The 17,060-nt window shown below is 39.3% G+C and overlaps 1 protein-coding gene across 7 annotated transcripts in view; it reads left to right on the plus strand.

Moving 5' to 3' along the window:
• The window catches only part of LOC129727774 (potassium voltage-gated channel protein Shaw-like), a 263,098-nt gene that overhangs the window by 181,778 nt on the left and 64,260 nt on the right, over nt 1-17,060 (plus strand). For all 7 annotated transcript variants that reach the window (XM_055685929.1, XM_055685928.1, XM_055685930.1 and 4 more), the window contains 4 exons: nt 4,721-4,870; nt 4,997-5,129; nt 6,492-6,671; nt 6,729-7,247. In XM_055685929.1, the coding sequence (XP_055541904.1) occupies nt 4,721-4,870; nt 4,997-5,129; nt 6,492-6,671; nt 6,729-7,247 (982 nt within the window). The remainder of the gene's footprint in view (nt 1-4,720; nt 4,871-4,996; nt 5,130-6,491; nt 6,672-6,728; nt 7,248-17,060) is intronic.

Raw genomic sequence — 17,060 nt, forward strand, 5'->3', positions numbered from 1 at the left:
AAAATGTTTCCTCTCCTAAACTTCCCCGTAAAGGTCCTAAGATTTCCCAAAGTGTAATGAAAAGTACGAACAAACCAAACAGTGCTGCGGAAAACCGAAGCAAACTCCTCCTGGGCTTGCAAATTTAAAGTCCCAGAAGGAGTTCCCAGCACTGCCAGGAACATCTAAAACCCCAGTTGTTCCTTTTGCACATCCAGTTGATGAAACAAACTCTGGATTAGTGAAATTTTCTGACATTGTGGACTGGATTTTTGAAAATTTCAATGTACCCGATCCAATTAAAATTTTTCTTACAGCATTCCTCCCAACAGTTAGATCATTTTTGAAGCAGTTGACTGCCCAATGGCCCCTCCTTGCAACGATTGTATCCTTCGATGCCTAATTCATCTGCGTATATGAAGGATTCTATCTCTGTCTTACAGTGGAATTGTAGAAGTATTTTACCAAAAATTGATTCGTTTAAAGTTTTGATAAATAAAAACAAATGCGATGCATTTTCCCTTTGTGAAACTTGGCTTACTTCAAATATTGATCTCAACTTCCATGATTTTAATATTATTCGCCTTGATCGAGACACCCCATATGGAGGAGTACTTTTAGGGATTGAAAAGTGCTATTCTTTCTATCGTATTAACCTCCCCTCGATTCCAGGCATCGAAGTTGTCGCATGTCAAATGACAATACAAGGTAAAGAGCTTTGTATTGCCTCAATATATATTCCTCCCAGAGCACAGGTTGGGCAACGGCTGCTCTTTGATTTAATAGAATTAAAATAGTGAAATGACACGTATCCCGAAACCTCCAGCGCGCCCAAGCGCTTTGGATCTATCCTTATGTTCGACGTCGCTACGGTTGGATTGCACATGGAAGGTAATCCTCGATCCTCACGGTAGCGACCATCTGCCTATTCTTATTTCAATTACTAACGGGTCAACTCGCATGCGACCAATTGAAATTCCGTATGACCTCACACGAGGATATGATTTCAAAAGCAGTCGAGTCGATTCAACATCATCCACCACTTGAAGAATACAATCTCCTCGCGGGCTTGATTTTCGACGCCGCGATGCAAGCCCAATCGAAGAAATATCCCGGCGTAACGATCAAAGAACGGCCTCCCACTCCGTGGTGGGACCAAGAGTGCTCCGATGTCTACACGCAAAGATCCGACGCGTTTTTGGCCTTCCAGAAGGGAGGTTTACCTGGCGACTATTTACGGTATTCGGAGCTTAATACCAAGCTTAAAAGCTTGGCTAAAGCAAAGAAACGCGGATATTGGCGTCGGTTCGTGAACGAGACGTCGAGGGAGACATCGATGAGCACTCTTTGGAACACAGCCCGAAGAATGCGGAATCGCGTAACGGTCAACGAAAGCGAGGAGTCTTCAAGTCGGTGGATATTTGATTTTGCCAGGAAAGTATGTCCGGACTCTGTTCCTGAGCAAAACATTGTTCGCGATGCGTCTCCGGGCCACGACGCGATAGAATCACCTTTTACGATGGCAGAATTTTCAGTTGCCCTCCTGTCCTGTAACAATAACGCGCCTGGGTTAGATAGAATCAAATTCAACTTGTTGAAGAATCTACCCGGCAATGCCAAGAGGCGCTTGTTGAACTTGTTCAATAAGTTCCTGGAGCAAAACATTGTACCGCAGGATTGGAGGCAAGTGAAGGTGATCGCCATCCAAAAACCAAGGAAAGCTTCTGATCACAACTCTTATAGGCCGATTGCAATGCTATCCTGTATCCGGAAATTGATGGAAAAAATGATACTCCGTCGTTTAGACCATTGGGTCGAATCAAATGGTCTACTATCAGATACTCAATTTGGCTTCCGCCGTGCCAAAGGGACGAATGATTGTCTTGCGCTGCTTTCAACAGATATTCAGCTGGCGTATGCTCGCAAAGAACAAATGGCGTCTGCGTTCTTGGACATTAAGGGGGCTTTTGATTCCGTTTCTATTGACATTCTTTCGGGCAAACTTCACCGACAAGGATTTTCTCCAATTTTGAACAATTTTTTGCACAATTTGTTGTCCGAAAAGCACATGCATTTTACGCACGGCGATTTGGCAACTTTTCGCATTAGCTACATGGGTCTTCCCCAGGGCTCGTGTTTAAGCCCCCTTCTTTACAACTTTTATGTAAATGACATCGACGAATGTCTGGCAAATTCATGCACGATAAGACAACTTGCAGACGATAGTGTAATCTCTGTTACAGGAGCCAAAGCTGCCGATTTGCAAGGACCATTGCAAGATACCTTGGACAATTTGTCTGCTTGGGCTTTACAGCTAGGTATCGAATTCTCTCCGGAGAAGACTGAGATAGTAGTTTTTTCTAGGAAGCATGAACCTGCTCAGCTTCAAACACAATTAATGGGTAAAACGATTTCTCAGGTTTTGGTACACAAATATCTTGGTGTCTGGTTCGACTCTAAAGGCACCTGGGGTTGTCACGTGAGGTATCTGATGAAAAAATGTCAACAAAGAGTGAATTTTCTTCGTACAATAACCGGACAATGGTGGGGAGCCCACCCAGGAGACCTTATAAGGCTTTACCAAACAACGATATTGTCTGTTATTGAGTACGGGTGTTTCTGCTTCCGCTCCGCAGCAAACACACATTTGATCAAACTGGAGCGAATACAATATCGTTGTTTGCGTATCGCCTTGGGTTGCATGCAGTCGACCTATACGATGAGTTTGGAGGTCTTAGCTGGAGTACTACCATTGAAAAACCGCTTCTGGAGCCTGTCTTCTCGTATTCTAATCAAATGTGAGGTCTTGAACCGTCCCGTGATTGAAAATTTTGAAAGGTTAATCGAACTTAATTCTCAAACCCGTTTTATGACATTGTATTTCAATCACATGTCCCAAAATATTAACCCTTCTTCGAATATTCCAAATCGTGTCGACTTATCAAATACTTCTGATTCTACTGTGTTTTTCGATACATCCATGATAGAAGAAACTCGTGGAATCCCGGATCATTTACGCGTGCAGCAGATCCCTAAAAATTTTTCCAATAAATATCGAAACATCAACTGCGACAATATGTACTACACTGACGGATCACTTCTTGATGGGTCCACTGGCTTCGGTATCTTCAATAACAATTTAACCGTCTCCCATAAGCTCGATAATCCTGCTTCTGTTTACGTCGCAGAATTGGCTGCAATTCAGTACACCCTAGGGATTATCGAAAAAATGCCCACGGACCATTATTTCATCTTTACGGACAGTCTCAGTTCCATTGAGGCTCTCCGATCGATGAAAGATGTTAAGCACTCTCCGTATTTCCTGGGGAAAATACGGGAACATCTGAGTGCTTTATCCGAAAAATCTACTCAGATTACCTTAGCGTGGGTCCCTTCTCACTGCTCGATACCGGGTAATGAGAAAGCGGACTCTTTGGCTAAGGTGGGCGCAACAAACGGTGATATTTATGAAAGACCAATTGCCTTTAATGAATTTTTCGCATTTGTACGTCAGAATACGATCATCAGTTGGCAAAATTCTTGGACCAAGGGGGAACTGGGAAGGTGGTTACATTCCATAATCCCCAAGGTATTGACGAACCCGTGGTTCAAGGGGTTGGATGTAGGTCGGGATTTCATTTGCGTGATGTCCCGGCTTATGTCCAATCTCTATAGATTTGACGCGCATCTCCGTCGTGTTGGGCTCGGGGAGAGTGGTATCTGTGCCTGTGGTGAAGGTTATCACGACATAGAGCACGTTGTTAGGTCATGCCCTGTACACCGTGACGCCAGGTCTAGATTAATAGCTTCCCTGCAGGCCGAAGGTAGGCAGCCGGCTGTTCCTGTTCGTGATGTCTTGGCGAGCCGTGACCTATCCTACATGTCCCTTATATACGTTTTCGTGAAATCCATCCACGCCCCAGTTTAGTCCTATCCCCTTCCGCCTACATCCAACCAAACGACAAGAACACGTTAAGACCCCGGATCCGGAAACAGCAACTGGACCCGCACGATACTCTCAGGCCCCGAGGGAGACAACCCAATATGCCAGTCCGTAATATCTTGGCCCAGCAGCGGAACATATTCAATATGCTGCTTACCTATGGCGATGGAAAACCATCAAACAACAAATCAGTGCTTTTCATGCAAAACATTCTAGCTTAAGTTAGATTTAGTTTCAGCTCGTAGTCGGTAGCGAGGATAAAAAATTTGCTTTTAGTTATTAAGATACTTTAGAAAGTAAGCTACCAGATATAATTGGCGCCGTTAAACATTGGATTGTATTTGTGCCGTGTCAAATAAACTGTAGATGAAGAAAAAAAAAATATCAGAATTTCAGAAAAAATTAACAGACATATTATAAAAGCATTATTTTTGTCCGCTCACCGGCCACTGTGCGACGTTCGAAGCAAGCAGCCACACAGAGTCGAACAAGAAAACTGTTTAAAGCATGAATCCTTGATGATGTTTACGCTGGTTTCGCCTCCTACTTTGGTTTCTGCCATACTCAAACGGAAGCGCTTTGTTTATTTCCCCTGAGCAAGTCGAAAAAGAAACATGATTGTTTCGGAAATAAAAAAAATATCAAATAAACTAGTTTCGAAAATCCTGTTGACTTTTTGCACCATCCTAACGGACATGTTATTAAAAGTTGTTTGACTTTTACTTTCTCTATCTCTCTCTATTTTTCTCGCTTCTCTGTTGCGTTGGTTTCTTTCCATCGCCCGGCCGGACCCAGCAGATATGAGACCTACAAGGCGACACTCAAAAAAATTCCCGCCACGCGATTGTCGCGGCTGACCGAGGCACTGGCGAATTACGATCCGGTGCTGAATGAGTATTTCTTCGACCGACATCCTGGCGTGTTTGCCCAGGTGCTTAATTACTACCGGTAAGTACTTAACTTACTTCTAAACAATGTTCAATAGGCGACTGCGAGAAAAAAATAACCTGATCGACGTAGGAAGTCCGTTCGGCACAATTCATTTACAGCGCAATAATTTCATTACCCTTGCAGCACCGGCAAGCTCCACTATCCAACGGACGTCTGCGGGCCTCTGTTCGAGGAAGAGCTGGAATTCTGGGGACTCGACTCAAACCAGGTGGAACCGTGCTGCTGGTCGACGTACAGCGTACACCGGGACACTCAGGTAGGACGGCTAAAAATAAACGACGGAATAAAAGAAAAATTTCCGCAGCTTTCCAAGCAGTGATCCGCTAAGGAAAAAAGCGCTGATACCACAGCATCGGGCGTGAATAATTTAATTCCGCTTGTGCCCGCTTAGCAACGACGCGGCGACGGTGGCGGCAGATGACGGCTTCTTATTTTACGATTTTTTTTCGTCAGGTCACACGAATGAAATGACGCTTGCGGGAAGGGATGAGGAAGGCAAATTAAGTTATAATAAAGATCGTCTGATTGAATTACGGTGGTTGTGCACCGACGAGTGACGAGAGAGAGAGAGAGCTTGAGGATGATTACACTCTGACAAGATTATCCCGAACATTGTATTGAGCCTGGCCGTTTAACACAGAGCGGAGTGGCTTCACACCGAAGAGGAGTGAAACAATAGTGGGTCAGGAAGCTTGTTTTGGTTGAGTGCTTCCTGTCTCAATATTCTGTTTTATTTATAGAAGCTAGCTTGGTGTTGAATGTTAGCTTTTACGAAACAATTAATTGACCGGTATGAATTGCTCATTATTGTTGCATTACTAACATTGATATAGGATAAGAAAAATGTTCAAGTATTGTTACTGATTTAATCCACAATCATCGGGTAAATAATTCTCACAACTATTTCAAAACAAGTAACTACATAATTTTATCTGTAGTACCGTAAACCAGTTACTGCAGCATAGTTACGCGAGAATTCGACGTCTCATTCGAAACAGACCGCATTCAGATGATGATGCGTCTCAGTGATGAGATGCTCAACGAAGCCGGAAACCCTGGGCTGTATTTCGCGAGCTTTGGAATTATTCACCAGCACCAGGCTTCATTCGTGCCTTTCGGTGATGGCCGGGTGCACAAGCCAAAACGCATCCAGTGTACTTTACGAGAGATAATCTCCGCGCTGTTTGGTCTCTTCATAACTCCGGCGGCTGATATGCTGCTTGCAACTTATTACTATTTAATTAGAAATGAGTGGGATCACGTTGAGGGTCAGGTTACGCAGCAGCAGCGGGGAAGAATGACATTATTTTCGCTCTATCTCGTGGAACGACGAAAACTTTAGTTTTGTTTAACAAAGAAAAACAATTTGAAAGTGAAATTGGGTAAACGACGCTAGTCGGTGCCTTCTCGTTAAATCCGAAGACATTGCTTAACTCGAGTTTTATTGTTGAGCATCAGAATATGAATTGAATATTTTCATCCCAACTGAATTGTAACCTAATCCGAAAATAAGAAAATAATTGACTACTCAGGACGGAACGCTTCATACCAAGAGCGTCTTTTTTTTCTAATCAGCACAAATTGAATCGAAATTGCTTTTTAACCTTCTACCCCTCAGAGCACTTTGGCCATACTGGACAAGCTGGAACTGGACGATGAGCAACCGTCGGAGGAGGCGATCGCGCGGCTGTTTGGCTTCGAGGAGGCACTCCTCAATGGGGAGCTGACATGTTGGCAGCGAACGAAACCCAAAATTTGGGCTCTGTTTGATGAACCGTCGAGTTCGACGGGAGCGAAGGTTAGAGCGCACTCGGTTATTTTGTGACTCAATTGACGACCAATTTTTCCTCCACAGATCGTCGCTGGAATATCCGTGTTCTTCATATGCATTTCTGTGATATCATTTTGTTTGAAGACACACCCGGGGCTTCGCGTCGAAATTCCGGCCGTAACGAACATGTCCACCAACGGGAGCAGCAGTGCGTTGGCCAACGTTACCGGCATTGCTGGATTTCTTTTTACGACTCCGCCGGATGGTAAAGGTGGAGGTGGCGAGGATGGAAGTGAAAATGGCAGCTTACACACCAGTAACAATAGTGATCAAATTTTAACCACTGAACTTCCGCGGCCCGCTAGGCCTCCCCCGCGGATGGCGGAGCTCTCTAATCGTCAAGCATCGGCCAGTTTCGGGGCTGGCTACGTATCGCAGCGCTCTGGCCGGTTAATATCGTCCGCCTATCGGATGCAGTCCGGCAAGGGATCCAACATTGTCGATAACTGGCAGGAGACATATGGCCAACCGCACGAAGCATTCTTCTATGTCGAGTTGGTCTGCAACGTGTGGTTCATCATCGAGCTGATGGTTCGACTTGTGGTAAGTGCACAAATTACGCCCCAACTTACGTACAAGCTACTCTCATAAATGTTGAGTTTGGCTTAGGGTGGTCGGTATTACCGACTTTTTGGAAAACCGGTATTTCGGTATTCATAAAAATAAAAACCGGTAAACCGGTAAAAAACCGGTATTTTTATTTTTTTGGAATAATACAAACCAGGGGTGACTCGTGGACTTGGAACCTACTTTTCCAACTACAAAATTCGTAAAATCATAGTTTGGGAAAGTAATGATCATTGTCCGCGAGAAAATGCAAGTCATTCTCTCTGTACTATTTGAAAATAAAGCTGAAAAATAATTAAAGTTATTGAGTGTCGAACGTCTCCGGCAGTGGTTTTCTTCGGTCGGTTTTCTGCCGCAGTCTTATGCAAAAATCTGCCGAAGTAAACCACTGAGGAAAACGTTACCTACACAAATTTGGATTTGGAATTTATTTTTTGCTTAGCGTCTCAAGTTGCATCTATGTATGGACGTGTCGCTGCATAGTTGCGTTTTTTCATTTATGAGTACCTATGCTTCATTACGGTCCAGTTTTTTGTAAGGTTTGGACCTCTGCGACCATTTTTTTGATCTCTTGTGGTATATGCTCCACATACAACACTGGATTTTAACAGTGTTTGAAAAACTTCAATGAATGAATATAGTGAAATGAACATAATTTCGAAAGTTATGTTAACAAAAAAAAAACATGCAGATTTTTATTTCAATTTTTCATTCACATCGCAAAACTTAGTTTCAAATTAGTGAATAACTTTAAAACTCTTAGAAAAAACAATATTTGAAACTGTTGGAAAGAGTATATGAATGAAGAAAAAAAATAGGAGAAAGGCAAAAAAGAAACAAAAAGAAATGACGATCAGACCAGAATTTACTTTTAACTTATTATTATTATTATAGGGGGGGGATTTGTTAGTAGCTTAAGTATTTATGATAAATATTAGTAAATAATGAGTATGTGTGTCCAATCACAAATGGTGACTTCTCAACACTGTTAGAAATTTGTAATTTTAATTGTTAGGATTTGTTTGCTTTCGCAATTAGGACTTATCATTCGTAGGGATTTAAACCTACTTGTCAGAAAAGGGGAAGTAAACTTACAACTAACTTAATTGTTAACTTATTGGCTATAAGGAGAGCTTATCGTAGCAATTGAGGATTGCAACGATTTTTGTCGAAAATTGTTAATAATTTTATTTGACATAGCTTCTAATGGTTCAACACCAGTAAGTCTATGTAATTCGAGTGTACCAAACCAAGGAGGACGCTTCAAAATCATTTTCAGAATTTTATTCTGAATCCTTTGGAGCGTTTTCTTCCTTGTTGAACAGCAACTTGACCAGATCGGTACAGCATAAAGCATTGCTGGTCTAAAAATTTGTTTGTAAATTAAAAGTTTGTTCTTTAAACAAAGTTTAGAATTCCTGTTAATGAGAGGATATAAACATCTCGTATATTTGATGCACTTGGCTTGTATACTCTCAATGTGCTCTTTGAAAATAAGTTTTTTATCATAAATTAGTCCCAAGTACTTAACCTTGTCGGACCAACTTAAAATAACCCCATTCATCTTGACAACGTGATTATTGTTTGGCTTGAGGAAAGAAGCCCTAGGCTTATGCGGAAAAATTATCATTTGAGTTTTATAAGCATTGGGAGAGATTTTCCACTTTTGCAAGTATGAAGAAAAAATATCTAAACTTTTATGCAATCGACTGCATATGACACGAAGACTTTTTCCTTTTACGGAAATGCTTGTGTCATCGCAGAACAATGACTTTGTGCATCCTGGAGGCAAATCAGGAAGATCTGAAGTGAATATGTTGTACAGGACTGGACCCAAGACTGAACCTTAAGGTACACCTGCTCTGACAGGAAATCTATCAGATTTTGAATTCTGATAGACAACCCGCAGAGTTCGATCAGTAAGATAATTTTTTTAAAATTTTGATTAGGAAAATTGGAAAATTAAAAGTTTGCAATTTCGCAATAAAACCTTTATGCCAAACACTGTCGAATGCTTTTTCTATGTCTAAAAGAGCAGCTCCAGTGGAATAACCTTCAGATTTGTTAGCTCGTATCATATTAGTAACTCTGAGCAATTGATGAGTTGTGGAATGCCCATGGCGAAATCCAATCTGTTCATTTGCAAAAATTGAATTTTCGTTGATGTGTGACATCATTCTTTTTTAGAATAATTCTCTCAAACAGTTTACTTATTGAAGAAAGCAAACTGATTGGTCGATAACTTGAAACTTCAGCTGGGTTCTTATCCGGTTTTAAAATGGGAGTAATTTTTGCATTTTTCCATAATTTGGGAAAATATGCAATTTTGAAGCAGCAATTGAAAATTTTCACTAAAAATTTCATTGTGCTCTCAGGGAGATGTTTGATTAGTATATTAAAGATTCCATCGTCACCAGGTGCTTTCATATTTTTGAAATTTTTAATAATTGATTTAATCTCATTCAAGTTAGTTTCAATTATTTCTGCAGGTAAAAAATCTGGGAAGAAATTAAATCAAATCGACGTGTGACTTCATTTTCAATTGGACTCACAAAATTCAAATTTGAGTTATGAACACTCTCAAACTGCTGAGCAAGTCTTTGAGCCTTTTGTTCATTGGATGCAAGAAAACGTTCACCTTCTTTTATAAATGGAATAGGCTTTGAAGGTTTCTTAAGAATCTTCGACAGCTTCCAAAATGGTTTTGAATATGGTTTCAATTTTTCAACTTTAGTCTCAAAATTTTGATTTCTCAGAAGAGTAAATCTATGCTTAATCTCTTTCTGTAAATCTTTATAAATAGTTTTAAAAACAGGGTCACGAGTACGTTGATATTGACGTCTGCGGACATTTTTCAAACGAATTAGAAGTTGAAGATTTTCGTCAATTATTGATGTATCAAATTTCACTTGAGCCTTTGGAACACAATTATTCCTGGCATCAACTGTGCAATTTTTAATGCTTCCAAAGCGGAATCAATATTCACTTCGTTTTGCAAATCAAGCTCATTATTGAAATTTCTCTCAATATGAGTTTTGTATCTTTCCCAATTAGCCTTGTTATAATTAAAAACAGAGCTCATAGGGTTTAAAACGGATTCATGTGATAAAGAAAAAGTTATTGGAAGATGGTCAGAATCAAAGTCAGCATGTGTGATCAAATCACTACATACATGACTTTGATCTGTTAGCACCAAATCAATTGTTGAAGGGTTTCTTACAGAAGTAAAGCATGTAGGACTATTCGGAGACAAAATAGAATAGTATCCTGAAGAACAATCATTGAATAAAATTTTGCCATTGGAATTACTTTGAGAATTATTCCATGAACGATGTTTAGCGTTAAAATCGCCGATTATGAAAAATTTCGAACGATTTCTGGTGAGTTTTTGTAAATCACCTTTAAAATAATTTTTGAGCTCGCGTGTGCATTGAAATGGTAAATATGCTGCGGCAATAAATAAAATCCCAAGTTCAGTTTGAACTTCAATTCCCAAAGTTTCAATAACTTTCGTCTCAAGATGGGGAAGAGCACGATGTTTGATTCGGCGATGAATAACAATTGCAACTCCACCGCCGGAACCCTGAATCCTATCATATCTATGAACCACGTAATTGGGATCATATTTTAATTTTATGTTAGGTTTCAAAAATGTTTCAGTAATAATTGCAATATGCACATTATTTACTGTTAAAAAATTAAAAAGCTCATTCTCATTGGCCTTCAATGAGCGAGCATTCCAATTTAATATTTTAATTGTTTTATTTAAAATCATTGCTAAATTTTAAATTAGAAACAATTTTAATAGTAAAATTTGTGCCTATTTGAATGGCTTCAAACATTGATTTTGCCTGCAACATGGCGTTCATAAGATCGAACATTGCCTGTTGCAAAAAAGAAAGTTTACCTGCCGTAATAGGCCCCAGGCAGTTGACATTAGAAAAAATATTTTCGGTAGCAATATTAGCTGGAGTGATAGGTGTACAATTATTTTCTAGCGTGTTTTGCTTACCCATATTAACGGTCATTTTCGAACTACCAACACTAGGCGGTATAATGTTCGAACTACCTGTAACCTGTGCATAAGTTAAACGGGTATGCAAAGGAGTAGGTAAACTATGCGTCACTGGTACGCTTGGAGAATTTTGTTTTGAAGTTGGTTTTAATTGAGAAATTGAATTTTGTTTACCTTGCCTTGCCTTAACAATTGCTAAACGGACTGGGCATTGATAAAAATTTGACATATGGTTGCCGTTACAATTCGCACAGCGAAAATTTTCTCTCTCTTTCACAGGACATGTGTCCTTTTTGTGAGAAGAGTCTCCACAATTAAGACATTTTTGGTCCATGTTACAGAATTTGGAACCATGGCCATAAGGTTGGCAAGTACGGCATTGGGTGATATGCTTTTCACCTCCGCCATACTTCCTATAAATTTCCCACTTTACACGCACATTATACAAAGCATGTGCTTTTTCAAAAAAAATTTAAGTTGTTTAAGTTGGCTTGGCGTTCTTGGTGTCATATGTAAAAAATTTGTACATCTTGTCAGTTAAATACTGAACAAGACGACCACGACCCTTTACTGAGTCGGCTAATAAGCGGCATTCACCTCTACGGCCAATTTGATAGGTAACTTTAACGTCAGAAACAAACGTTGAAAGTTCCTTTTTGAATATATTAAATTCAGAAGAAATAGTTACCACAATAGGTGGAACTTTCTCCTTTTTTAAAGATTTTATATTTTGTATAGTTTCATTATTAATAACTTCCATTTCACCAGCTTCTTACTCAGGCAAAATATCAAAAGGATTGTCACTACAGACACTCGAAGTGTCAGAAATAGATGCCTCTCTTTTCCTCCCCGCAGCGATGCGAGGTTTCTTTTTCCGTCCAGACATTTCAGGTGATACGAAAAAAGTTAAAACAAATGTTAAATTCAAAAGTAGATAGTCTTGAGAAAGACTGATGGGAAATAACTTTCAGGTAGTCTTTAAAAGACACACTGACAAAACACAAACTTTGAAGCTATAGGCAGTCAAAGACCAGTCCACAAGCAACCGAAAAAACGTCTGATCTGTAGGACAGTTCAAGACGCACTGACGACTTTTAACTTAATCCGAAGGAATCGAAGGTAAATACTTCTTTGGAGAGCTGGCAACAAAGCCAATTAAGTGCTGTGCGCGTACTGCCTCTATGAAAAATTTTAGTCGTAAAGCCTGTTTCCCGCGAAATAAAATAGTGTAATTAGTGAAATCGGGAAGTTCCGGTTACCCTGTTATCTAGAATAGGGAAGGAGTGAATCACAGGACCGCTCTGGGCAGGATAAGTATCGTTATATTTCGCAAGTCTTTTGTTTGTTTTGTGATCAGTTTGACCAGACACAAAAAATCACCTATCGAGAAGTGAAATTAGTCACGCTTGCAGTGCCGCTGCTGTTCGCTGGCGGGTAGACGAACTAGCCAATAAAGCTGCCCATAAACCAAATCTGTAAATCTGTTAGTTTGTTAATCCGCTTCGCTTATATGTACTTAGTTTAATTGTGTAGTCAAACATTTATTTGTCGCGAGTGAAATTGAGAAATATATATTCGTTTCCTTCATTTTGCTAATTTACGATTTCTCTAGCTTTTGGACAAATGTTTTCTAAATGTTCGCATTTTTTTTGATTGACCTATTGAGTTCATGTCTCTTGTTTTCGGGTTTTGGTTGGTTTGGGTTTTTTTATAAATAAATTTTGTACTTTAATGATTATGCAAATTTGCATTTTTTCAGGCAATCAATCGGGATCTTCTTTACATGCCCTAATGCTTCTCATGGTGTTTTATAATTCATTTTAATTGGTCTCACATTGGGCTTTGGATGCATATAATTTTACCGGTTTTTTGTACTAAAGCGAGTGTTTTTGCTTTTTCGTCATACTAGTGGTCGGTACGCTCTTGTTTGCTTTCGGAGAGGGCAGTTCAGTTTCGCGCGCGGTAGTTTGACTGCGCTCAGTGTAACTATCTTAATACAGCGGTTTCGAAGTTCAATGGCCACGTGTAAATGACCATTACATCGTATAATGTTTTTTTTTTCGTTACTCACTCTATCGGTTATTTGAGCGCATTATCCATCATGTCACAAAACAACGCGGTACGATGTTTGCCACTGGTACCAGTAGTTTGCGTAGTTTGCGTTCGACGTGCGGTTGTTGCGTTTTACAAAATCCATTCGTTTCTAGGTAAATTTAAATAGTTCACGGGATGAAACGCGAAGGTTGGTGTGATACAGACTGTTGACGATTGGTATGTTGCCGATGATAACTTGTAACTTCGATTATCCTGTATGCCGATACAGCTATCGTGGCATGGTTCTTTTTATATCGTCTCCTGGTGGCCGGGTGCCCAGAGACCGCGAAGTAACCATATCGTGCGCGAATTTGTGTAGAAAAGATCGCACCATTAACCTCGATGGATCCAGATCAATTCCTTTCCACTAACACTAATTCCTTCCTTTGATACTTGTGGATGATGCAGAGGATTCCTCGGTCTCTAGTAGCAACAAGCATTAAACTAACACTCCCGATATCCCTTCCTCTATTGATCTGCATTGGGCGTGGCCAGCTACGTTATTGACCAGTGAAAAGAAAGATCACCAGGAGTTGTACACTGAAAATGGCTTGCTACTTCTAGGCACCATTTTGACGGTTCTTTGTGCAATTTCAGCTGATTCTGATCAATCGCGGGCAACACACGGGCGATCAAATATGCTATGCTATGCTATGCTATGCTAGGAATCGAAGGTAAATACTTCTTTGTTCTGTTCGATGCTCTTTAAACAGTTCGTCTGAACAAGTTTGTAACTGAAATGGAAATAAATATTTGAAATGAGAGGTTGGTCAAAAATATATAAAAATATAGAAAATTATAGAAAAAGCAGAAATTTTAACACGAGCAAATCCGGGAACATTCAGCTAGTTGCTAATAAACGCCCGCTGCGATATGGGCGACGAAGCTTTGACCATGCTACAACTATCTAAATTTCATTTTTCAAGGAACAGTAATTTTTAGGATGAAATTCTTTATTGGTTGATTATTTCATCCTGTAAACACTTTGTATCAACAAAAAATAAATTTTTAATCCAAACATATATTCATTTATTTTTTTAGTTTTACTTTCAAATAGCACAAAATTAATAATGACTTGCGTGTTTTCGCTGACATGGTTGTGATTACTGCCTAGTTAGATTTCCAAATTTGTAGTTAAACTAACTAAGGTTCAAAACCCACGCGTTGCCTCTGTGAGTATGAGTGTGTAAAGAGATTAGCTGTACTACTTAAAAAATAAATGTTTTGCTTTATTGATATGAAGTTTTTTGACATATTATCGATACACATAATCACATCGTCTGAATTCATGCATAACAAGCAAAAAGATAACAAAAATTGATAAATAGGTAGGGGTAAATTAATATCCAATGTTGCTTCTGTCTAAATGTATTTATCATATACATGTGTCATGTGATACATCGTCATGTGATTTGTAACGCCTACCTAAGTGGGTAGCATTCATTAGTCTTACAATGATTTATGAATATTGTGACGAGTTTTTTTTTGTTTAAAGAAAAATACTGAAAATACCGGTTTTTTCGCCTCTCAAATACCGGTATTTCGGTATTGAACAAAAATATCGGTTTTACCGGTTTTTGTTTTACCGGTAAACCACCCTAGTTTGGCTTTCTCTCTTAGCTTTATTGGTGATAACTACATCCCACCTAACGGGGCTCTATTTTGTGACAAGGTTATCCGTTCTATATATAGGAAATCATCTAAGCATGGATGCTGCTGGTTCGAGCTTGTTACTTGGCAAACATTCATGGCCCAAACCGCAGCAACAGCTGCTACATAGCTTGAATGCTTAGCCAGCTTGAGTGGATTCAGTTTGCAAGCTTTGGTAACATCTCACACACTGCATAGCATTGACATTGTCTATCGACGCTGCAGCAGCAGCATTCTCAACATCGCCAACGAAAAAGAACGATGAACATTTTCCCAGCATGAAGCAGGAGCAAACGGCAAGCCACGAATGAGTTATTCAATTTTCCGATCCGTTTGTTTTCTGAAAATATGTGTCGCCCCGTTGTGGATGTTGTATCCTATTCCGAGGCTTGGTGGGTCCCACGTTGGGGGTGGTAAATGGCTTTTGTGTTTGCTTAGGGTGACGTTTGCTACCGACTTCTTGTGTAAGTCTGCTTTTGTTATTACAATAAACGAGTGTACAAAGGTTGCAGGCACTGGTAGTCCTCACTGCTCTCAAGTTAATGTAATTAATTATTAAAGCATATATTTTCATTCAACTCCAGCATAGTAGCACCGGGGCTATACCTGTAGTCCGCACATACTGGGTGCAAATGGCACATTTTAACAGAGGCCGGGATATGTACAAGCAAGTCGTTGAAATTAATGAAACGGGCAAGCAGTTTAGTTTATGTTTCTAGTGGAAAGATTTTACAGATTTACATCCGCAATCGTTCGAGCTTTCAGCCAATAAAATTCCTCACTGGGGCGATTTCAGTTTAAACAAACTCGTTCCTAATCAACTTTTTGCTTTGTGACTTATCATCTTCTTATCTAGCTATTGCTCTTGATATAAAAATACAGGTCGGACTCAATTATCCGGGGGCTCGATTAACCGGGGCTCGATTATCCGGAGAAAATGGTTCGATTATCCGGAGTATTTTTTTTCCTGTATTTCTATAACGTATTTTGGTTTTCCGGGTCATTGGGAGGTTCAGGGTTGTTCATAATTGTAGCGGTACAAGCCCCGTTCCGCTTAGACAGTTCGTTTTTGGCGGCTTTCTCGTCGTTCCTTACACCAATTTTTACTTAATAACCTCCAAAAGCTAGGAATTATGGTTTTTTGTTGCCAATGAGGACAACCGCTATTGGTAAACCGGTTTCGGATTTATGGTAGGAACATATTCCAGTAATATAATGACCACAAGCAGGCCTGTCCCATGTGACGTTTTTACATCTCCGAGGTAATCAATATAACATAATTTATTATTACGTATATATGTATAACAAACGCCGACAAACAGTCTAAAGACAATTTTTAATTTTTTTCATCGGCACATGCATTCTGTACAATTTTTCATAATAGAAATCTCACAGTTCTTTTTTTTCGGTTTCCAGACTCTTCGACTTCTCGATTTTGAAAAGCTTCTTCTTTTTGGCTTTTCAAGACATTAGTTTTTCGATATTTTTGCTCTTTTGATACACTGACTTTTTGAGTTATTTTATGATATTCTTAACTTCTTCTTCATGTCATTTATTGACTATTTAACTTTTTTCGTTTTTGTCTTTTTGATTTCGAGATTTATTTTTGTTTATTGATTTTTGGACTTTTTAATCTTCTGGTTCTACGAATTTGGGTTGTTTGTGATGAACTTCTTGGCTGTTTACGTTTGCATTTTTGACTTTTTGATTTTTATATTTTTTTGAATTCTGTCTATTTGTCTTTTTGCCAGTTTCGACTGGCTTCATCATTGAATTTCTGTTTTCTGGACATTTGCGGGTTTTTTTATTGTTTGGTGTTTTTATTTTTATCATTTTTGTTTTGTTCAATTATTATTTTTCGATTTTTTCATTTGTTTGTTTTTCAAACTTTTATTGTTTTGATGACTTGTCAGCTTTTGGAGTTTTCGAACATTAGGATTTTCAATGTTTTAACTTCATGATGATATAACCTTCTTGGGTTTTCAACTTTCTGATTTTTCAGTGTTGATTTCTTGACATTTAACTTTCTA

Source organism: Wyeomyia smithii, chromosome 3, assembly GCF_029784165.1.
Source record: "Wyeomyia smithii strain HCP4-BCI-WySm-NY-G18 chromosome 3, ASM2978416v1, whole genome shotgun sequence".
In the NCBI taxonomy this organism is placed as follows: Eukaryota; Metazoa; Arthropoda; class Insecta; order Diptera; family Culicidae; genus Wyeomyia; species Wyeomyia smithii.